This window comes from Gorilla gorilla, chromosome 16, assembly GCF_029281585.2.
Source record: "Gorilla gorilla gorilla isolate KB3781 chromosome 16, NHGRI_mGorGor1-v2.1_pri, whole genome shotgun sequence".
In the NCBI taxonomy this organism is placed as follows: domain Eukaryota; kingdom Metazoa; phylum Chordata; class Mammalia; order Primates; family Hominidae; genus Gorilla; species Gorilla gorilla.
In genome coordinates this window covers 33,026,654-33,047,923 of record NC_073240.2, presented here as the reverse complement: position 1 = coordinate 33,047,923, position 21,270 = coordinate 33,026,654, and the positions used below count along the sequence as shown (strand labels likewise).

At 49.7% G+C, this 21,270-nt stretch overlaps 2 protein-coding genes and 1 long non-coding RNA gene across 5 annotated transcripts; 1 reads left to right on the top strand and 2 right to left on the bottom strand.

The window, feature by feature from the left end:
- Nucleotides 1–919: 919 nt before the first annotated feature.
- LOC129527017 (golgin subfamily A member 8N-like) lies at nucleotides 920–12,102 on the top strand. 2 transcript variants are annotated; one of them, XM_055363206.2, is made up of 19 exons: nucleotides 920–1,527; nucleotides 3,190–3,309; nucleotides 4,198–4,257; nucleotides 4,439–4,519; nucleotides 5,373–5,411; nucleotides 5,674–5,721; nucleotides 5,810–5,894; nucleotides 5,990–6,099; nucleotides 7,145–7,231; nucleotides 7,338–7,445; nucleotides 7,641–7,728; nucleotides 8,105–8,361; nucleotides 8,615–8,694; nucleotides 9,941–10,017; nucleotides 10,449–10,540; nucleotides 11,113–11,213; nucleotides 11,296–11,393; nucleotides 11,489–11,644; nucleotides 11,730–12,102. In XM_055363206.2, the coding sequence occupies exons 1-19, from the start codon at nucleotides 1,480–1,482 to the stop codon at nucleotides 11,903–11,905; spliced, it is 1,911 nt and encodes a 636-aa protein (XP_055219181.2). In that variant the 5' UTR covers nucleotides 920–1,479; the 3' UTR covers nucleotides 11,906–12,102. The 2 variants fall into 2 exon arrangements, with proteins under 2 accessions (XP_055219181.2, XP_055219179.2); XM_055363204.2 differs by lacking the exon at nucleotides 8,615–8,694 and having other exon boundaries at nucleotides 922–1,527; nucleotides 9,942–10,017.
- Nucleotides 7,021–11,879, bottom strand: LOC129527020 (uncharacterized). 2 transcript variants are annotated; one of them, XR_008671854.2, is made up of 3 exons: nucleotides 11,752–11,879; nucleotides 11,034–11,130; nucleotides 7,021–9,079 (listed from the first exon to the last, which is right to left on the bottom strand). It is a non-coding gene; the product is annotated as an uncharacterized lncRNA (long non-coding RNA). The 2 variants fall into 2 exon arrangements; XR_010131163.1 differs by having other exon boundaries at nucleotides 7,021–9,076.
- A 5,465-nt stretch (nucleotides 12,103–17,567) lies between the features above and the next one.
- Nucleotides 17,568–20,645, bottom strand: LOC129527019 (dynamin-1-like). Its single transcript, XM_055363207.2, has 2 exons — nucleotides 20,369–20,645; nucleotides 17,568–19,579 (listed from the first exon to the last, which is right to left on the bottom strand). The coding sequence occupies exons 1-2, from the start codon at nucleotides 20,468–20,470 to the stop codon at nucleotides 19,289–19,291; spliced, it is 393 nt and encodes a 130-aa protein (XP_055219182.1). The 5' UTR covers nucleotides 20,471–20,645; the 3' UTR covers nucleotides 17,568–19,288.
- Between the last annotated feature and the right edge of the window lie 625 nt (nucleotides 20,646–21,270).

Below are 21,270 nucleotides of genomic sequence, written 5' to 3'. Positions count from 1 at the left end.
ATGTGTTGTAAAGATGTGTAAAGTTTTCACTTTTTGCATCATATTCACATGTGGCTATATGCCCTTTTCTCTTCAAAGTTTTCTTTCTCTTGATTACTTATCAGAGGCTTGACTGTTTTATTATCTCAGTCTTTTGAAAGAATCCTCCTTTAGTTTTATTTTTTAAATCTAGTGGTTTTTCTTTTTCCTTTTTCCTTAGGTCTTAATTATTCCCCCTTTTTGTTTGTTTTGCTTTTCCTAGTTTAGTGGATCAATGTAATTTAAATTGCTTTTTAAAGAAACGTGTAAGGGTATACATTTTCGTTGGCTGCTGTTTGACTTTGTTGCACAAGTTTTAAAATCTACTTTTTAATAGTTTGTACTTTCTAAATTATTTTATTGCATCTTTTGTTCACATTGCTCTTACTATTAATTTTTTATTTTTATTAATTAATTAATTAATTAATTAAGATGGAGTCTTGCTCTGTAGCCCAGGCTGGAGTGCAGCGGCATGATCTTGGCTCACTGCAAGCTCCACCTCGGGGGTTCATGTCATTCTCCTGCCTCAGCCTCCCAAGTAGCTGAGACTACAGCTGCCTGCCACCACATCCGGCCTTTTTTGTATTTTTAATAGGGATGGGGTTTCACCGTGTTAGCCAGGATGGTCTCGATCTCCTGACCTCATGATCCACCCACCTTGGGCTCTCAAAGTCCTGGAATTACAGGCATGAGCCCCTGCACCCGGCCCAAAAGCTTTGTGTTTTTACAGATATTAGACATGTTTCTTGTTTAAGAAAAAAAAACTTAACGAAAACGTAGGAGAATAAGAGAAACATTTTTCCAAAAAAGAGAAATCATTGTGATGATTTTATCTTATTAGAATATTGGATAATATAGTCTGCTTCATTAATCATCAAGCATGCTATGCATTTTCCATTTTTATAGGATCTGTATCTCAGTTAAGGTAATACTGGTAATTTTTGTACTGTAATCAAAGATGAAAAATATAGGCCAAAATCATAGACCTTGCATAGAAGCTGGATAATGAAGACAACTATGGAGAAAAACATAGATACACACACACGGACACACATATATATAAAGTATACACACATATATTTTTTAAAGGTTTAAAGCTTTTAAAGCAAAAGCCGGCCCCTCTTCTCTTCCAGAGTGGGAGGCCTCTCCGCTCTCTTAGAGTGGGTGGGGAGAGCGGTTGCCATGGGCAGCTTTCCTTGTGAGTCACAGGGCCCTCTGGACACGCTGCTGTCTGGCCACGCCCCCTTGCCCTTTCATCTTTCTCATTGACCAATGGGCTTGGAGCATTAAGGCCACGCCCCTATTCCGCATTCTACTGGGGCCCTGGTTACGCCTCCTCTGGCTCAGTCACACAGCTGTCTGGTAGGTGACTGGAAGCATTGATCGGTGCTTACTGAGATTTTGCTGCTGTGACCCCAACCCTTCCTCCCTCCCCAACCCTTCCTCCCTCCCCAACCTGCGATGGCAGAAGAAACTCAACACAACAAATTGGCTGCAGCCAAGAAAAAGGTAACAACGCACTAGGTCATAGCCCCTCAACCCAGCCACAGATCCCCTCTGATGACAAGACCCCTGCCAGAGTCTATACGACTCCTGAGGCACACTGGACTGGTCCCCCCAACCCCGGTGCCTTGGGCTACCCCCACCAAAGTTTTGTCAGTCAGCCCCACCCCTTCAGAAAGCAGCCCAGTCCTTGCCCTCGCCAATCACCCTAGGGTGACTTTGGGTGGGTGACTCCTGGGGCTTCCCGCTCCGTTACTGGGCCCTCATCTCCTGCCGCCCCAAGCTTGATCTCCTTGGGCTCTTTGGGCTCTCATCTCCAAGGAGCCAGGCCCCACCCTCGCCAGTCATCCCTGGGTGACTTTGGACTGGTGACTCCTGGGACTCCCTGCTGCCAACTCTGCCCTCCCCTCCTGCTGCCTCAAGGTTGACCTCCCTGGGTTCTTTGTGCTGGCGTCTCCAAGGAGCTGGGTCCCAACCCTGTGCTTCCCTCCCCCATCGTGGAGCGGCGACTTGGACATGGTGCTGACATGGTCCCTCCCCCCGACCAGGAGGAGTGGAATGTTGTGATGTCACAGCCCACCTAGTAACTGCCGTTACTGCAAGACTGGCCTTTGACCTTACGACCCAGTCCCCTAAGCGTTCTCACCCCGTTTCTGGTTCCTCTGGTCACAGCACAGATTTCCAGCTGGAAGGGGAATGGAGACTATGGGACCTAGGAGCAAGAGGTTCCAGGCTGCCTCACTCCCTTACAGATGTTGACGGTGGGAAAAGCCTGCACTTCCCCCATGAACTCAAAACATTGACAGTATCTCTGGGTGGCAATGAGAGAATGGGTTTGATTTGGTTTTCTCCCAGGCTTCTACTTTCCAGAGAGATTTTAACATTTTTTTCTGAGTTCTCCACCTCATATTCTAATTCTCCATGGTTCTGGGACCAGACTCTCCTTCAGTCAGTGGTCTCTGAAGTGACATTTGCTCATCTTCTGTGGAATAGATCTTGGGAAACTGAACTTGACACCTTGAATCTTCCTCATATTCTCTCAACCTTGGGTACTTGGAGTGCCACAGGATAAATGTGGGACATCGTTCTGAAGCGTCAGTTTCCCTTGATTCTCTTGAGATCAAGAGAAAAAACATGAATGTACTTAGGGATGACAGTCACATAGGTTTCTAAGAGTATACCAGACCTCTCTCTGAAATGAGGCTTGGGTTGTCCTCTTTCTGATGAATTCTGATTGAAGAGAAAGGCTGCCTTCTGCCATGAGGACACATTGATAGAAAAGTTTGAGAGGTACTGGTGCACTTCTTCACACTAACAGACGTGTGAGGATGCACGACTAAACCACAGGGCGTACAGTTCCTGCCTACTTAATGTTTACTTTTCTACCTCTGCCTCTGGTTTTGGTCCCCGGCAGCTGCTGATTCTTGGCAAAACCTCAGAGCTTGGAGTCAGAAGACTGAGTTTCAAAGTTCCAGTATTGCCTTTTTTTTTTTTCTAGCCATGATAGCAATCCTTCTCAGTCGCTAAATGAGTGTGACAACACCTTGTACAGTTGTTGGTGTCATTAAATCAGATGATGTGTAAGTGTATTTTGTAAAAACTGTAAAGGAGGATGTGGCTGTAGGGGCTGACGGTTCTCATGAATATTACTGCTCTTCTTTCCAACAGTTAAAAGAATACTGGCAGAAAAACAGCCCTAGAGTTCCAGCAGGAACGAACAGGAACCGAAAAACAAATGGCAGTATCCCTGAGACAGCCACTTCTGGTGGTTGCCAGCCACCTGGGGATGTGAGTCTTGGCTGACCAGGCTTCTGGGGACAGGGGGCCCAAGGGGCAATAGAGGGTAATTCTTAAGATTGTGGATGGACTGCTGGGTACTGGTTAAGAATTCTGGCTTTAGCCGGGTGTGGTGGCCCACGCCTGTAATCCTAGCACATTGGGAGGCCAAGACAGGCGGATCATGAGGTCAGGAGATCGAGACCATCCTGGTTAACACGGTGAAACCCTGTCTCTACTAAAAATACAAAAACATTAGCCACGCGTGGTGGCGTGTGCCTGTAGTCCCAGCTACTCAGAAGGCTGAGGCAAGAGAATGGTGTGAACCTGGGAGGTGGAGCTTGCAGTGGCCAAGATCATGCCACCGCACTCCAGCCTGGTGACAGAGCAAGACTCTGTCTCCAAAAAAAAAAAGGAATTCTGGGTTTGAATCCTGCCTCTCCATCTGCTCTGCTAGGGATATGATTTAGGGCAAGTTGCTTGACCTCATTGGGCCTCTGTTTTCACATCTGTATAATAGAGGTGGTATTGTTTCACTTCCATTTGTGAAGTTTAAATGAGATTTGTTATTGTTGTTTTTATGTTAATCCCTAGTACATGGCCTGCTGTAAACACTCAGGACACCCAGGATATGGTTTGATTTTCCTCATCCCCAGTCTCAAGGGGAAACCAGGACAATGGGAACAGCCACTTGCCATCAGGAGTCACTGAAGGGGCCCCAGGATGGGATGGTGGGGAGATAAGAACCATGAGAGAAGTTGGCACAAAGGAGTTATGGGACAAAAGGTCCAAGATAGGCAGAAAAGAAAATGTTGCCAGTTGATGGGGAAGAAAGGAAGTCAGAGGGCTCAGACACTGTGGGGGACAGAACATCTCCATGTGCACTCTCATCTCTTGTAGTCAGCGACAGGTTTCCACAGGGAAGGCCCTACATCATCTGCTACCCTGAAAGATCTGGAGGTAAGAGGCTCTGGGTGGAGGTGCAGTGACCCTTCGGGTCAACCCTCCAACCTCCTCCTCCAGGTGGGACTGGGTGCCCCTCTGCCAGCTGAGACAGCCCACACACCCCAGCCCTAACGATCGTTCTCTCTACCTCTCCCCCCACTCCTGCTCCACCTCCTCCTCTCTGCATGCACCTCAGAGCCCGTGCCAAGAACGAGCAGTAGTCCTGGATTCAACGTCCGTCAAAATCAGTCGGCTGAAGAAAACCATCAAATCTTTGGTAAGAGTCCGGTGGGGTCCCCTGATTCCACGCTGCCAATCCTGGGCTCCAGTTTCCCCTTGGGGCCCTGAAGAAAGGGGCTGGGGGTCCCTGGTGCCCGGGACAAATAGGGAGCTTGGGTGCCCAGGCCTCACCTGGAGGGACCCCAGAGCATGCAGCATGGCTCTTCTTTTGCTGCCCTCTTTGCCGACTCTCTCCTCTCCAGACACCCCTGCTCGAGTCCTTGCTACACACGCCCTGGGGTTGTTGCCTCCTGGGGAAGTGCTAGCCTGACTGGTTGTCAAGGGCCCCGTATTTCTGCCATGACTCAGTCCCTAATTTGCTCTTTGATTCTGGACAAGCCACCTCTCCTTTTTGGGCTCGTGTTTCCAGAGGAGGTAGTGAGTATCAAAGGTCTCTGTTAGCTCCCGAGTCTGAGATTTAAAGGCCCCCGAGAATGGAAACCTCAGGGCTAAGGGCTCCTGTCTGTCCTTTTCCATCCTATATCTGCTGTGAAGAACCGTACCTGGTCCATACGTGCTCAGTAAGTGTTTATTGAATGAACCCACTTTTCTAAATCACAAGCTGCCAGAAGGAGGGGCCTTTCTGAAACTCCATCTCTAGAGGTTTATGTTGCTGTCCTCTCAAGAGATTCCAGATTCAGACTTTGAGTTCTGTGGCTGTGGGCAAAAGCCAACAAAGACCCAAATCCTCTGTCCTTGGGAGCTTGAGAAGAGTTTACCAGTTTGTGTTCCCATTATGTCTGAGAACTTTGCCTTTAAAATCCATTCCTGGCCCCTGCCTACCGCTTCCTGGTCTGGGGAATAGAGTTGAGGGGGCCACCCTCCATCACCTTATTTGACTCTCCCCACAGAAACAACAGAAGAAGCAAGTGGAACATCAGCTGGAAGAAGTAACGTGATTTCGTTTCCTCGCGACATGACTGCTGGGTTTGGGGGGCACTCAGACATAGAGGCCCCAGTCTCGTCTCACCCACTCCCAGCCTGGGGAAGAAGCCTCACCCCTCAGATTCCACCCCATCCCCACAGGGCCCCTGATAACCTGGTCCCATGGGTGGGCCTGTCCTGGGGCATTGGTGGCATTCTGGGGGCATGTCTCTTGCTGTGCCATCTCTGCCTCCCCCTGGTATGAGCTCTGTCTTCCTCTTCCTATAGGAAAAGAAAGCAAACAACGACAGACAGCAAGCCGAAAGGGAGCTACAGGTGAGTGGAGGGTGTGCGGTTTCCTCCTGTCCTCCGGAGAAGGTTTCTTTCCTTCTCTTTCAGCACTTGCTTGGCTTTTCTCCCAAAGGGTCAAATCCAGACATCGATCATACAGAAGGAAGAACTAAATACAGACCTGTACCACATGGAACGTTCTCTCAGATACTTTGAAGGTGGGAATCTGGGCACCCTGTCATCCTTCAACCTGGCACTTTGACAGGTCTTCAGGGGGAGTCCTTTGGGCCCCATCTCAACTCTCTCATTACAGAAGAGTCCAAGGACCTGGCTGTCCGCCTGCGACATTCAATGCAGTGTGAAGGAGAGTTAGAGAGGATTCTCTCTGCTGTCATCGCCACAGAGAAGAAGGCGGCAAACCAGGTGAGTCCAGCCACCTGCCCCATCCCCTGGGAGCCTGGTTTTGCAGATGGAGGAGTGAGCCTAAAGGTCCCTTCTGCAGGATGGCATGTCCTGCCCAGAAGGCAGCATGGCCATTTCTTGCTACTTTTTTGTATGGTTTTTAGTGGCAGCCTGGGGCCGAGTCAGCTGCTGTGGGTGAGTTGGGGGGCACTGTGCGGAGTGAGCACTGGACGCAGAGCTTGGAGGCCAAGTGCCTGCCCCGCCCTTACCTGGCTGTGGTCTTGGGCAAGTCCTAGGTGGGGTATTGGGTACTTGTACTGTGAAGGTACAGAAGAGTACCTTTAGTATGTTACCATTTCTGTAGAAAGAGGAAACGCGTGCATGTGTGTGGGTGTGTGTGTGTGTACATACTATGATAATATACATAAAACATGTCTGCAAGCGTTCATAAAAAATTCAGGAGAGAGCAACAAGATGGCTGGGAGATACTTCCCTTCTGTACCTTCTGAGTTTTGGACTATGTGAATGTATCATCCTTTCAAAAAGTGAACAAAAGATTAATTTTCCCCTTCCTATCTGTGCCCCCATCCCCAGCAAGAAAAATGGGCTTAGAGAATTGGATAGACCTGGGTGTTTATATCCCAGCTCTGCCTAAGTGAACTTAGGCAAGCACTTAACCTCAAATACTCCATGTTTTTTCATCTCCACAATAGAGGGAATCATAGTAACTGTCTCCTATGGTGGTTGCGAGGATTAAATGGGATTGTTAGCACGGTACCTGGTGGAGCATTCCACAAAGGTTCAAACAGTGGTAATAATAACAGTAATAACAATAGCAATATTATCTGATCTCTCTGGGCCTCTGTTAGCCAGCTATAAATTCAATCTCATTCCCTGTCCGTTCCAACTTTACTGTGTTCTTTTAAAAACCAGACCACGGGCTGGGAAATGCCTTGATCTTTACTGACCGAGTTGTATACTGGGCCTAGCCCTAGCCCCTTTAAGGGGCACTGTGTGGAAATGCCCAGGCTCTCCAGATTGAAACTTCTCACTCTTCACCATCCAGTTGTCCAGCCGCAGCAAAGCACGTACGGAGTGGTGGTTAGAGCAGTCCGTGCGGGAGCAGGCACTACTGAAAGTGCAGCTGACACAGGTGAGGTTTTCCGAGGGAGGGATGTGGAAGGACGATGACCCCAGGTGGCCAGGAGCAGGTGAGGACCAGTGACAGCCCTTCCTAACTTCTGTGCCCATTCTTGCAGTTGAAGAAGTCATTTGAACAAGTCCAATTAGAAAAAGATGAGTATGCTGATCGTATAAAAGGAGAGAGGGCCCTGTGGCAGCAGAGGATGAGAAAAATGTCGCAGGAGGTGAGATCTGACCCTTCAGCCCCCCCACATTAGATAGGTCCCTGGATCTTTCTGGGCATCTGTAAAATGGGAATAGTAGAGCCAGAGGTGGTCATGGGTCTGGGCTTTGTGGAGGTGGGGGCAGAGAGGGAGAGGGCAGCCTGTCCAGCCACCAGCCCCTCTCTCCAGGGCCCTTTCCCCCTGTGCTTTGGGCAGGTTTACACACTGAAGACAGAGAAGGAGCATTATACTCATCGGGTAGAGGAGCTGGAGAGGAGCTTGTCCGAACTTAAAAACCAGATGGGTAAGATGGGGCTGGCATGACCTGGGAGCAGGACTGGCATCAGAGGGCTGTGAGGGTGGCTTAGAATGCCCCAGGGAGGTGGGTGGATGGAAGGGCTTTGAGGCAGAGGGAAAGAGATCTGTGCCAGGAGACGGTGAGTCTTGTCATCTCAATGAGTCTCAGTGTGTCAGTGTCCCCATCAGCAAAGAGGGCCCGTTGTCAGCCAACCGCAGTGCTCTTTCTCTGAAAGTGCTTTGGAAGACTGGCTACCATCTGGGTGCGAGGAATCATTAGCAGTGAGGCCAAGTTTGAGGAGCCTGAGAGGAGCTGTGCGCCAAGAGGGGGGTTTTTCTTTTTCGAGAATCCAGAGGCCCTTATTATCTGCTTCCTTTCTCAGCTGAACCCTTGCCCCCGGAGCCCCCAGCAGTGCCCTCTGAGGTGGAGCTGCAGCACCTGAGGAAGGAACTAGAGAGAGTGGCAGGAGAGCTCCAGGCCCAGGTCAAAAACAATCAGCACATAAGTCTCCTGAACCGGCGACAAGAAGAGAGGATTCGGGAGCAGGAAGAGAGGCTTCGGAAGCAGGAGGAGAGGCTTCAGGAGCAGCATGAGAAGCTTCAGCAGCTGGCCAAGCCACAGAGCGTCTTTGAGGAGCCGGTGCGTTGCCCCAACTGGGGAGCCTGCCCTCCTCCCTAGCCCTCCGGGCCTTTGTTTCCCCACCTCTAAAATGGGGCAGTGTAGCCCTCACGTGAAAGGTTACTTCTAAAGGCACCTGTGAGCCAGGTGGCTGTGGGAGAGGGGGTGATTTTTCTAACCTGCCTCCAGCCTTCCCAGTGCCATGGGAGGCAGACACCAAGTTCTGGGGTCTCCAGCTGCAGTGGGTGGCTGCCGATTGCTTCTCGCTGTCCAGAACAATGAGAACAAGAGCGCACTGCAGTTGGAGCAGCAAGTAAAGGAGCTACAGGAGAAGCTTGGTGAGGTGAAGGAGACGGAAACCTCCACCCCATCCAAGAAGGGCTGGGAGGCGGGCAGCAGCCTCTTGGGAGGGGAGGTGCCAGGCCAGAGGCAGCTTCCAGCCTGGGGGCTGGTGACCACAGCACCCCCCAGGGCAGTCCTGTGACTGTTTCTTGCTTCCTGCCTCTGACTTTTAAAGGTGGGTAGCCCTGGGCTCCTCTCAGGTCTGGACATCATCATCCCAGCTAGAGGCATGGAGCCCCCAATCACAGGGGAAGAGACAGTGCTATAACAGGCTCCTTATACCAGGTGCAGTGGCTCATGCCTATAATCCCAGCACTTTGGGAGGCTGAGGCAGGAGAATCGCTTGAGGTCGGGAGTTTGAGATCAGCCTGGCCAATGTGGTAAAACCTCATCTCTGCTAAAATTAAAAAAAAAAAAAAAAAAATATTAGCAGGGCATTGTGGCGCATGCCTGTAATTCCACCTACTCGGGAGGCTGAGGCATGAGAATTGCTTCAACCCAGGAGGTGGAGGTTGCAGTGAGCTGAGGTTGCACCACTGCACTCCAGCCTGGGCCACAGAGTGACACTCTTGTCTGAAAACAAAACAAAAAGACTCCTTAGATTAAAACTGGATTCCAGCCTCGGTTCCACTGGTCACCATTCAAGTACTTTGCATCTCTAAGTCTCTGTTTCTTTAACTTCAAAGGGAAGTTAGCATTTTCCTTACAGAGGTGCTGAGGATTAAATGAGAAGAGGGTATGAGATTTGAGGCTGGGGAAGGAGGCATGGGGTTCTAGGAAAGGGAGGCAGTCACTTAGGCCTGGAGTAAGGGGACAGGGGCCTGGGTAGCTGACAGAGCCCCACAGTGCCCTCGCTACCGCTACCGTATTAATGGGCCCAGAATCTGGAAACCAGCCACCACGTGCCCTCACACCCAGGGTCTTCCTGCAGGTGGAGCTGAAGAGCCAAGAGGCTCAGAGTCTGCAGCAGCAGCCAGACCATTACCTGGGTCACCTGCAGCAGTCCGTGGCCACCTATCAGCAGCAGGTGGCCGCCTATCAGCAGCTGACCTGTGAGAAGGAGGCGCTGTACAGGCAGTGACTGCAACAGACCCAGCTAATGAACCAGCTGCAGCAGCAGGAAGCTTGGGGCAAAGCAGTGGCCGAGATGGCCTGCCAAAAGTTGCAGGAGACCCATGGGAGGGAGCTGCCGAGGATGGGGCTGTGAGGGGGACGACCTGGTAAACTCCATCCCTTCTCACTCTTTCCTGGCCCCTTAGGAGCGCCTGGAAGCTGCCAGCCAGCAGAACCAGCAGCTAACAGCCCAGCTGAGCCTCATGGCTCTCCCTGGGGAAGGTACGGGAGACCGCTCAGAGGAAGAGGAGAGAGCCCCAGGAGGAAGGGGGGACTGCTAGCAGCATAGGATTGAGGAGTTGGAAGAGACCTTTAGAACAGCTGGTCATTATGCCGACCGGGTGCCTGCACTAAGTTCGGCATCAGTGTGGTGACCTCCTGTGAGCGGGGGGTCACCAAGTTGCCTAAGGATGGCTGAACTGGCCAAGGTCAGAAAGGGAGCAGGTCAGAACTCCCACATCGACCAGTAGTGGGAGTGTGCCTGGGCGGAATAGCAAGATCTTGATTCTTAAAAGTAAAAATAAAGAACAACAGCTCATTCTTCTCTGGGGAGGGGCTGGCTCAGGGTTACACAGTGAGGGCGGAGGTAGAGGTGGGCCCACAGTACCTCCCTTGTTGGGTTGTCTGAAGACCCCTCTGGCCACCCCCCACAGGGCACGGAGGAGAACATCTGGACAGTGACGGGGAGGAGGCACCTCAGCCCGTGCCGAGTGTCCCAGAGGACCTGGAGAACAGGGAGGCCATGGTGAGCCTGACTCCCCCTGCACCCATTTTGCCACCTTTCTCTGTGGTCCCTCCAAGACCCCTTAATGCTCTTCGTTTCCCTGCCTTCTGATTTCTCTGGACCCTCACCCCTTCCGAGAGCCAGTGGTCAGACACCATTTCACCTGTGACCAACAGGTGCACTCTGAGGCCCCAAGGGAAGGGGCTGCGCTCCACCTCTCTGCCCCATTTCTTCTGTGTATGCCCCTAGAAGAATGCTCACATCTTGCCCTCAGGTGGCATTTCTCAAGTCCGCTGGAGCTAGTGCCCAGGAGAAGCAGGCACAGTTACAAGAGCAGGTGAAAGAGCAGAGGGTGTGCTGCCAGCGCCTGGCTCACCTGGTGGCCTTGGCCCAGAAGGAGCCAGAGGCAGCCAGAGGCCCTGGAGCCCCAGGGCCTGGGGGCAAGTCTGTGAGTGGGGAGAGCCACTGGGCCCTGCAGGAGGTCATGGAGAAGCTGGCCCATGCCAGGACTCACCTCCGCCTTCTCCATGACTTGAAAATGCCACCTGAGGGCAGGTCGCTGCCGAGATGTGACTGCAATATTTTGGCTCCAGGGCAGCTTTATGGACCACCTGGAGGAGAAGGCAGACCTGAGTGGGCTGGTGAAGAAAAAAGAACTTTGCTTCATCCACCACTGGCGAGAGAGATGCCATCAGTGAGTGGGAGGCCAGGGCACGGCAGGGGGAGCTGCAGGGCCGTCGAAGGGGCCCCAGCGTCTGAGCCCTGTCCTCCCGCAGGAAAATCCATCACCTTTTATCAGAACCAGGGGGCCGTGCCAAAGATGCGGCACTGGGAGGAGGACACCATCAGGCTGGAGCTCAGGGAGGAGATGAAGGTAGGGTGTGCAACATCTCTGTGGGGGTGGGGGTGGGGGTGGGGGTGAGGGTGGGTGCAGGCAGCGGCATGGCAGCTGAGCACCCCTCCCTCCAGGTGAAGCTGCTGGAGATGCAGCAGATGGTATTGCGGCTTCCAGCAACTACAACAATGGGCACAGAAAATTCCTGGCCGCTGCCCAGAACCCTGCTGATGAGCCCAGTCCAGGAGCCCCAGCCCCCCAGGAGCTTGGGGCTGCAGACAAGCATGGTGGTGAGTAGAGCCCTCAGGCGGGGTGGGCAGGCAGGAAGAGGGGGGCTCCCACTGTGCTGAGATCCCTGCCTCCCTCTCTCCAAAGATCTTTGTGAGGTGAGCCTCACCTCCTCTGCCCAAGGAGAGGCCAGGGAGGATCCTCTCCTTGACAAGCCTACTGCACAGCCGATCGTGCAGGACCACCAGGAGCACCCAGGCTTGGGCAGCAACTGCTGTGTGCCGTTCTTTTGCTGGGCTTGGCTGCCAAGAAGAAGGAGATAAACATCACCATCCTCAAAAAGCTGCTCAAGAAATTTTTAAATAGGAAACCAAGTTATGGGGTTAATCTCCTACACAATTCATTTACTTCCTTTGAATGTTAGAGTCACTCATGATTATTTGTGTTTCTAATTTATAGTTTAAGTTTATTCGTAAAAAGTTAAAAGAGAGTGGGTCTCTGTGGCTCTCACTGATGTTCACTCTGGCATCCTTTAGCATTTTTCTTTTTTAATTTCATAATTGTAGGTCATTAGCATGCATATCGAGTTTGCCCTTTCGTGGTGGGAGTTCAAACACACAAAGACCCACCCTTTGCCCAAAACTGTTCTCGCTGGTTTGGAATAGGCTGCCATGCTTTTTTAATGTTATTGCAGCATGTATATTCACTACAGCATTCAGACAAAATTTGCCTATGTTCTGCTGTTGTTTGATCTAATCTTAATCACAGTGAGCTCTTCGTTAGCTCAATATGTAGTTTGCCCCCAAGTGTGCACTGTTTATTACTTTGTAATATGCCACTATGAGTACTGACATTTAGAGTTGTTTAAAGGCCAAGAACTGGAAACAGCCTTTCCTCCATTTTCTGTGTGTTGGTGATGGGAGTGAAACCTTTTGGGGGAGCTTTTTAAATCTCACAGAAGAGGAAAGTGGCCTCCTCTGGCAGGTATGTGCAGGATAGAGTGTGTTTCATCTGTTCCGGTGCCAGGAATTAGCGGTGTATTATGGTGGTGCCCTTAGGATTTGTATGTGCTCTGGGCTCATGAAGATATTGCATCATGAGCTGCAGCAGTTGCACTCTTTTTCGATGACCTAAAAAGGGCTTATTTCTGAGGAATGAAAGGTTCCCATCATTGACTGTGGATGTGGAAAACCTTTCCTAGCTTAGAGCATTTGTATCTACAATACATTTTAAAGTCAGAGTTCATGTTACCTGTTTTAATCACATGACTACATGCCCCAGTACACAAAAGGGCACTGGTTGGCATTCCTCTTGATGTATTTAGTGAAGATCATAAGAAATCCTTTACGAGCTCAAATGTCCCTGGAACAGGCATACAGGCTCTAGTCAAGAATGAATTAGAGTGAAGGAAAGCTGTGTGACACCTGGCATTCCTCTCTGTTCACGGAGATTCTTTGAGGCTTGAAGATTGATTTTACCATCTAGACCTCTTTGGCTAATACCTATTCTTCAACCACCTTGGTTACTCTGACATAGGAATTTACTTCTTTTTCTTTGAATGGAAAACACTTTAAAAAATAATAGAAACATTATTATAAACTAATATATGTGAGATACTTAGTTGAAACAAAAAGGAGTTTTAGTAGACGGTATTATACTATCTTTGAAAATCAAGGAGAAGTTTATGAAACTTAAAATGTGTACAAACTGCAGTGCAATCTACTGTTCATGAATGTCAATGTATTATATTATCAGGAAACGTGTCTATACAATCACAGAGTTATATTTTCTCACAGACTTCTTTACAAAGTGAAATATGTTTTTGTACCTCTGGGTTTCTGTTAGGGACATATTTTGTGCAATATTTATGTGATTGTGCCTATGCATGATGAATGAATGCATTTCAGTTATATATTGCCTAAATCGTAACTTGATGATGCTTGGGAAAGACTCAACAGTTAAAACTTCATGAAGTTCTAATGTCTGTGTTCCAAAACACATCACATTGTTAGGATGCAGGGAGATAGGTGTGTGTGCTCCCTGTGGTGGGGATTTCTAGTTACTAGATCATCTCCATTTTTAGCATTTGGCATCCTCATGATACTTCTATAAATATGACATTAACAGAAGAGCAACAATACGATTTTACCGATGGAATAACAGATTTGCTGGCATTCACTGAAAGGGTGCAAATATTCGGTCCTTGTGACTTCAACTGACTCTTCCAAATTTTATGAATGTATCAATGTATTAGATAAACCCAGTTTCAGAATGGTAAAGAAAAAATGTTAGACCAAATAATGCGGCTAATTAACAGTGGTACGATTTCTAGCCCGTGGGTTTAAAATGCACTTAAAGTCCCGTTCTCGCCTTTTATTTTCTGAACTTGCCGCTTTTGCATTCTTTGAGTTCAGTTTAAAGACAGTTACTTTAAGAGCATTTTAAACCCTCGGGCTAGAAATCGGACCACTGTTAATCAGCCACATTATTTGGTCTAACGTTTTTTCTTTTATCATTCTGAAACTGGGTTTATCTAATACATTGATAAATTATTTCAAAGGTACTTTTATCGTTGAAATCACTTCACTTTTACCCTGATAAATATCAGTGACTAGGAATGACCTTCGGATAGCGTTTAGCATCTGTAACCAATCTGACAATAATGTGTTCATGAGGTGCCTATGGATTAAATCACACACTGGCATATTTAAGCTGAAGGTCAGTCTGGAAAATGAATTTACTATATTGACTGAAATACCACTCTTTGTGTAGGCATTTGTCATATATTTAAGAAAACGCTAAAAAGAATGGAAATTGTATGACAATAACTTCAGTCTTTCTCCAAAGTGCATGCAGTCTTTTGCGATACCTCATTCAGCCGAGTATTTGTGCTCTTCCTCATTCAGTATAAGGCAGCTTTCAGTTTGCTTAGAAGGCAACATTGGAATGTTAGAGTTCATCAGAAACATAAATTTTAAAATGTGAGTTCCACTGAATACATTTTAATTTCTGTAGGAAGAATCAAAACACCTATTTAAAGATGGCAATATATAATACTCATTTTAAAAATATTCGATTCAACCTGATAATTTTCCAGAAATGAAAAAAAAAATCAGCTCTAAAACCAAAGCTGATTTTAGAAAATTTGAAAATGTAAATCAGCCCTATCCATAATATAGTTTCTCTAAAACTTTATCTTAAAGAGTCATTTTAAAATAATATAACTATTAAAAAATGTAACTGCTATCTTAATGTTCTGAAATAATTGAAAACATTTTAAAATATGAATACTGTAGTATAAAAGAAAGAAATGGTGGGAACGAAAAGCAGAGAAAGAAATGCCAATTCCAGTCCAAAGTTTTATTTGCCAAGTTTTCTTAGAATGAATTTTACCAGTTTATGAATTATTGTAAACAGAATGTGTCATGGAAATACTGAAAGATTTTTCCCTAGAGTGGCCTTATTGACTGCTGGTGTGATGCCACTGTAATGTAATAAATTATTAAGTTGTTTCAATGTGTTGTTTTTGCCTTAAAATGTTATTTTGCGTTTCTTGAAAACTATAGTATTAAAGGTACTGATACTGTGCAAATGCTGGGCATGCTTGGCATGAGATAATGTGTTTCATTTTTACAAAGTTGTAATATAACTATGCAAGTGTTTCTCGAACACAAGATGTAAAAGGTTATGGGGTTAGAAAAAGTTATGGGGTGAAAAATTATGGGATAAAAAATGTAAAAACGTTGTGGCAAAAACACTTGTGGGAAAAAAGTAGAAAACAGTATTATGAAAAGTTCCAAAAAGTTATGAAAAAGAAGTTATGGGATTTTTTTTAAAAAGTCATGGAATAAAAATAAAAATTAAAAGCAGGCCCCTGTCAGCAAAGCCTGGAGAAGTGGGGCTGGAGTCTCCACCGCCACCATGTCCCTACCACCCCTTCCCAGGCACCCCTTTACAATTAGGGTAGCAGGAGAAGACCTCTGTCTAATGGGGAAAGACAAACAGACCCTTTGCCACCTTGACCAGGGCTGAGTCCCTAAATTTCTGGATGATGATGATTGTTATTTAAGAGCCAGAGGCTGGTGGAGTTGGTTTGTTTGGAGGAGGCCTGATGCCCCCTTACTCTCACCATAGCAACTTTTCCCTCAGGAGGGCTCCCACCTTCTTATTCAGAGAGGCAGGACAGTGGGGCTAACTGTGGACCAGGCGAGGGCACCGGCTGCTGGGGTGGCCCCCGTTCCCTGGTGTACACATCGTGTCTGTGTAAGGTTTTGTATATTCCAGAGGGTAGGGCCGCCCTTGTGTCATACCTAGCTGAGGTTGGAGCTGGCACATGGGGAGGAGGTTGTAATAATTATTTGTGGCTGGGAAACTTATTTATTGCTAGCATAGGACAGAGGAAGTAGGCGGGGATGGGGTCGTGGCTCCCTGGTGATGCGACTCCTGTTTATTTTGCTTTTTATTTTGGAATAAACGGATTTAGCCATACTGCTCGGCCTGGTGTGTTTCCGTTTCCCTCACTGGGTCCTGGAGTTTGTGCCACCAAACAAGGAGTCCCAGAGTGTCTTGAGCATGTCCAGCTAGGCTGTTGGGGACCTTCCAGGCGTGTTACCTGTGTGCTGCCTGGTGGCGCCTGGGGGATTCCAAGGGGACTGCCATGTAGTCTATGGGGCGCAGTCTGGCCCTGACAGCCAACAGGCTCAGAAGCCTGATCTAGTGGTGGCCAGGAAGACAGGTACCAGCACCTAAGGGCACTGACTTCCACCCAGCCCCGACGTCTTCCGTTCTATCCCCTTGTCTCCCTCCCCTGTCTGCACCTGGTGGCCTGTTCTGTCTGTGACTCCAGAGTGCCGGCTGCCCTGCAGGCTCCCTCCGGGCTGAGTTCATGGCCCTGCCCCCTGGTGGCCAGAGCCGGCTTCACAGGACAAGAGCCAGCTAAGTTTCAGGGGCTTTCCAGGAAAAGCGTCCCTTGGAAAGGGCATGGCTTTTTCACTGCTCCCAACAGCACCCTAGAAATGGCTTGGCCTTTCCCCTCCCCTGAGCTCCACAGAGAACACAGCCAGCAGAGGACACACTTCCCCGTCATCCAGAAATGGGTTTGATTCTCAGCCAAGGGACAGCAGGACTGGTAGAGACTGTCAGGCCACACAGCTACCTGCACAGCACTCCCATGCTTGGTGGGGGGGGGGGGCGGAAGGGATGGTGGGGTGTGTCTCTCCATAGGCCGGACGTGACAGGGAGGCTCACTGAAGGTGGCACACTTTGGAGGGGCAATGTCATGGGATAGCTTTCTCTTGTTTGGCCACAAGACTCCAAAAGGACAGCACGGTGACTGATTCCCAGTGCTAGAGGCGAGGCGGTCGGCCACATGTAGGTGTATGTGTGTGTGTGTGTGTGTGTATATATATGTATATGGGTATTTGTAGATATTTCTAGAACAGGGCAGGGGCGTACCACAGAGGGGGGCACAAGTTTTCAGCAACGGTCACACCTGGATGTGTCAGCTCACCGCAACAATAGACTAAGTCTCAGATGAAGGGAGCTGGCTTTGGGGCTGGGGGAGCCACTGCCAAGTCACAGAACAGCCGCCCAGGCAGTCTTGGAAAGGGAAGTCTCTGAGAAGAGGAGGAATCTGTTTAGAGGTCAAAGGGGGGCCTGGGGCTCTCAGGATGGGATGGACTTGCCTGACCCGATTGGCTGGCAGTTGGAGAGAAAGCAGAGAGAAGACAGGAGAGAGAAAAGCGAGCATATCATCTCACACCAGTTAGAATGGCAATCATTAAAAAGTCAGGAAACAACAGGTGCTGGAGAGGATGTGGAGAAATAGGAACACTTTCACACTGCTGGTGGGACTGTAAACTAGTTCAACCATTGTGGAAGTCAGTGTGGCGATTCCTCAGGGATCTAGAACTAGAAATACCATTTGACCCAGCCATCCCATTACTGGGTATATACCCAAAGGACTATAAATCATGCTGCTATAAAGACACATGCACATGTATGTTTATTGCGGCATTATTCACAATAGCAAAGACTTGGAACCAACCCAAATGTCCAACAATGATAGACTGGATTAAGAAAATGTGGCACATATACACCATGGAATACTATGCAGCCATAGAAAATGATGAGTTCATGTCCTTTGTAGGGACATGGATGAAACTGGAAATCATCATTCTCAGTAAACTATCACAAGAACAAAAAACCAAACACCGCATATTCTCACTCATAGGTGGGAATTGAACAATGAGAACACATGGACACAGGAAGGGGAACATCACACTCTGGGGACTGTTGTGGGGTGGGGGGAGGGGGGAGGGATAGCATTGGGAGATATACCCAATGCTAGATGACGATTTAGTGGGTGCAGCGCACCAGCATGGCACATGTATACCTATGTAACTAACCTGCACATTGTGCACATGTACCCTAAAACTTAAAGTATAATAATAATAAAAAAAAAAAAAGAAAGAAAAGCGAGCAGAGAGCTGGTGAGGCAAGTGCAGAGCACAGGTGTGCCACAGCAGCTGTGCGAGGGCCAAGGAGTAAAGGGCGCATGTGCCGGTGTGGCAAGGTTCCTGGAAAAGTGGGGCTGGAAGGGAAAGGGGAGGAAGACAGAGGGAGGAGCCGGAGTTTCACAGGTAGTGCCTGGGGGCTGTGGCAGCCCTCCCCACCCCACACGTGCTGGCCTCTTCCACGGCACCCAGTGCACCCACTGTTCAGACTGATGCTCAGCCCCACTGGGCTTCCCTCTTCTCTGGTCACCCTGTCTTCCAACTCACTTGTCCAGGGCCACCTCTCGCCTTGGGGAGCCCAACACCACAGCCACCAGGCCTGATAGAGAAGGAACACTGCTTGAACCAGGATGATGAAGCTAAAAGGGATGGATGGGTGGAGTGATCGCCGGAGCCCCCTCTGGGGGGTCAGAAAGCCCAGGAACCCTTGAAGGGTCCCTGGGGGAGGAAAAGAGGGCATGCAGCTGGATGCCACTGGCTATAGACTTATAAGTCTAAGACAGGAGCCTCAGCTTGTTGGGGGTTGCAGGTCGGATAGGTGACGCTGGGCCCTTCCTGCTGGGAAAAGCAGAAGAGGGAGAGTCCATGGCAGGGGAGGTGGGTGGGCTTGTGGGGCAGAGGTCAGCTGGGCCAGCAGGCACTGTGGTCCCCTTGGCTGAATAGCAGAGGTGACCTCTAGGAGCAACACTCCAAGGTGCGTGAGCCTGCTGGCCGGCAATAGTGCTTCAGCGGGGGCCAGGGACCCTGCCTTCAGTCACACGCTAGCAGCTATGATGGTACCTGGGAGGGAGGGAAGGGGCCTGTGTTTCCTGCCTGGCCTATGAGGTGTGTTGTGGGTTGACCGTGTGTATGGGACTCTCAAGGTTTTATCCTATCTCACCACTGCATTGCCAACAGATAGAGGAGGTGGGACTCTGACTATCACCCCTCCTCTGCAGTGGATTTGGCTCTCAGCACTCCCAGGCTGGAAGCTGGATGCCCTGCCCTGGCAGCATGACTCAGACCGCCCAACAGGTGCGGTGTGCCCAGGAGGACTATCCTAGGACTCTGGCCGCCTCAGAGTACAGCCCCACACACAACCCCCTCTAAGCTCTCAGCCCTTACACCATAAACCATGAGCTCTGTGACGGCTCCAGGGAGCACCCATGTCTACCAGCTTGGGCACGGAGCCTGTTCCAAGAGTCCCCAGGCTCAGCCATGGGGGCTGGGGGGCTTTGGGGCCGTGGGAGCCAGCCTTGGTACCTGCATCCGGCAAGGACGCTCTGCACCTGCAGGCAGGAGTTGTCCACGGGCCCCCATGTGCGTGCTGATGGTGGTCGTGTTGATGTCACCGATGATGCCGAGTGCCTCCTTCAGCACGTGGTACATGCGCAGCATCTCGTCGCGCCACTGTGCCTTCTCTGCCGACTCTTCCATCAGCGTTTTCTGGTCCCCACGTGAGTACAGGTTGGACAGCAGCTCTGAGAAGATGAACTCCTTGGTCTGAGAGTGGGCAAAGAGGTAAGGAGGTTGGGACCTGATGCCTTTGCTGCCCTGGCCTCCTGCCGGGCCCTGCTGGGACTGTGTGCTGGACTTGGAGCCCTGAGTGTGGCTTTTCAGATGCGGCTTCTACACCGCTTAGACTCAAAGATCTGCCTCCCCACCGCCCTTTTCTCACTCAGATAGGGACACTGAGGTCCAAAGGAAAAGTCACCTGTCCAAGGTCACACATCTGGGAGGGGACCCAGGACCTATCATGCCACCAGGACACCGGTCTACTCAGTTTCTTAAAAATGTTTTTTGGAGATAGGATCTTGCTCTGTCGCTAGGCTGGAGGACAGCGGGCGAGATCACCACTCACTGTAGCCTCAACTTCCTGGGCTCAAAGTGATCCTCCAATGTCAGCCTGTCGAGTAGCTAGGACTATAGGTACGTGCCACCACCAAGCCCAGCTATTTTTAAAATTTTAGTGTAGAGACCAGGTCTCACTATGTTGCCCAAGCTGGTCTCGAACTCCTGGGTTCAAGCTATCCTCTTGCCTTGGCCTCCCAAAGTGCTGGGATTACAGACATGGGCCACTGTCCCCAGTCCCACGTTACATTTCTATGAGACAGCTGTGGTCTGGACTGTGCCTCCCTCCCTGGACCTGGTCCCATAGGGCTGGTCAGCATCTCCCCCAGGCCAATATGGCCACCTGCATCCCCAGTGCCACAGGAGCCCCCTGCCCCTATGAGGCGGTGCATGCACGTTGTTGATCATGACGTGCATGATGGTCTTGGGCATGACACCAACCATGAGGTCCCACACGGTCTTGTTGACAACGGCTATGTAGGAGTCCACAAGGTTCTGGGTGGTTTCCATTTGCTGCTCCAGCTGTGGGTCCATGGAGTGCATGAAACTGTCGGAGCCATTCTCCTCAGCCTTGCTGTCCTGTCATGGAGAACACAGTGGCATCAGGGTGGCCAGGCCATGCAGCCAGGCTCCAGGAATCCCTAGGATCTCAGCACCTCCAAGGGTACCTGGAACATTGAGACACAGAGAAAAACAACTGGCGTGAACATGCACCGAGCTCCCCACACACTCTAGACAGTTTCAGGTCTCTGCCTCTCAGGACCCCAGACTCCCCTGATTCAGTCTCCTCTTAGTTCTGACTCTAGTGCCCAGAATCTGCCTCAAGTTACCAATCCAGAAATTGGAAAAAAACATCTCCAGGTCCCCTGTTGGAGACCTGGCCAGAGCTTGTGCCAGGCTGCAGACGCCTGGCAGGGGGCAAGAAAGGGGCATACTCACTTTCCCCTTGTCCTGGGAGGCCCATTCACCAACACTGCCATCGCCGCCACCACCAGGGAATACGGCAAAGTAGACACACAGAGAGGAAAACGGGAAGGGTTGAGTGAACCTGGGACACTGCACCCCAACTTTAATGTGTTGTGGAATTCAGTTAGCTAGTATTTTATTGAGGATTTTTGCATCAATATTCATCAGTGATATTGGCCTGTAGTTTTCTTTTTTGGTCTGTATCTTTGATTTTGGTATCAGGGTAATGCTAGCCTTGTAGAATGAGTTTGCAAGTATTCCCTCCTTCTCTATTTTTGGAATCGTTTGGGTAAGGTTGGTATTAGTTCTTCTTTAAATGTTTGCTAGAATTCAGCAGTGAATCATCAGGTCCCAGGCCTTTCTTTGCTGGGAGACTT

Bases quoted from the DNA above. Each gene is read 5' to 3' on its own strand.
- LOC129527017 (XM_055363206.2), top strand. From the start codon at position 1,480: ATGGCAGAAGAAACTCAACACAACAAATTGGCTGCAGCCAAGAAAAAG. The intron at 7,729-8,104 runs GTAAGATGGGGC...TTCCTTTCTCAG, and splicing joins CGAACTTAAAAACCAGATGG to CTGAACCCTTGCCCCCGGAG. The intron at 11,214-11,295 runs GTGAGTGGGAGG...GTCCTCCCGCAG, and splicing joins TGGCGAGAGAGATGCCATCA to GAAAATCCATCACCTTTTAT.
- LOC129527019 (XM_055363207.2), bottom strand. From the start codon at position 20,470: ATGCACTCCATGGACCCACAGCTGGAGCAGCAAATGGAAACCACCCAG. The intron at 19,580-20,368 runs GTTGGTGTCATG...GCCCACTCTCAG, and splicing joins AGACCGTGTGGGACCTCATG to ACCAAGGAGTTCATCTTCTC.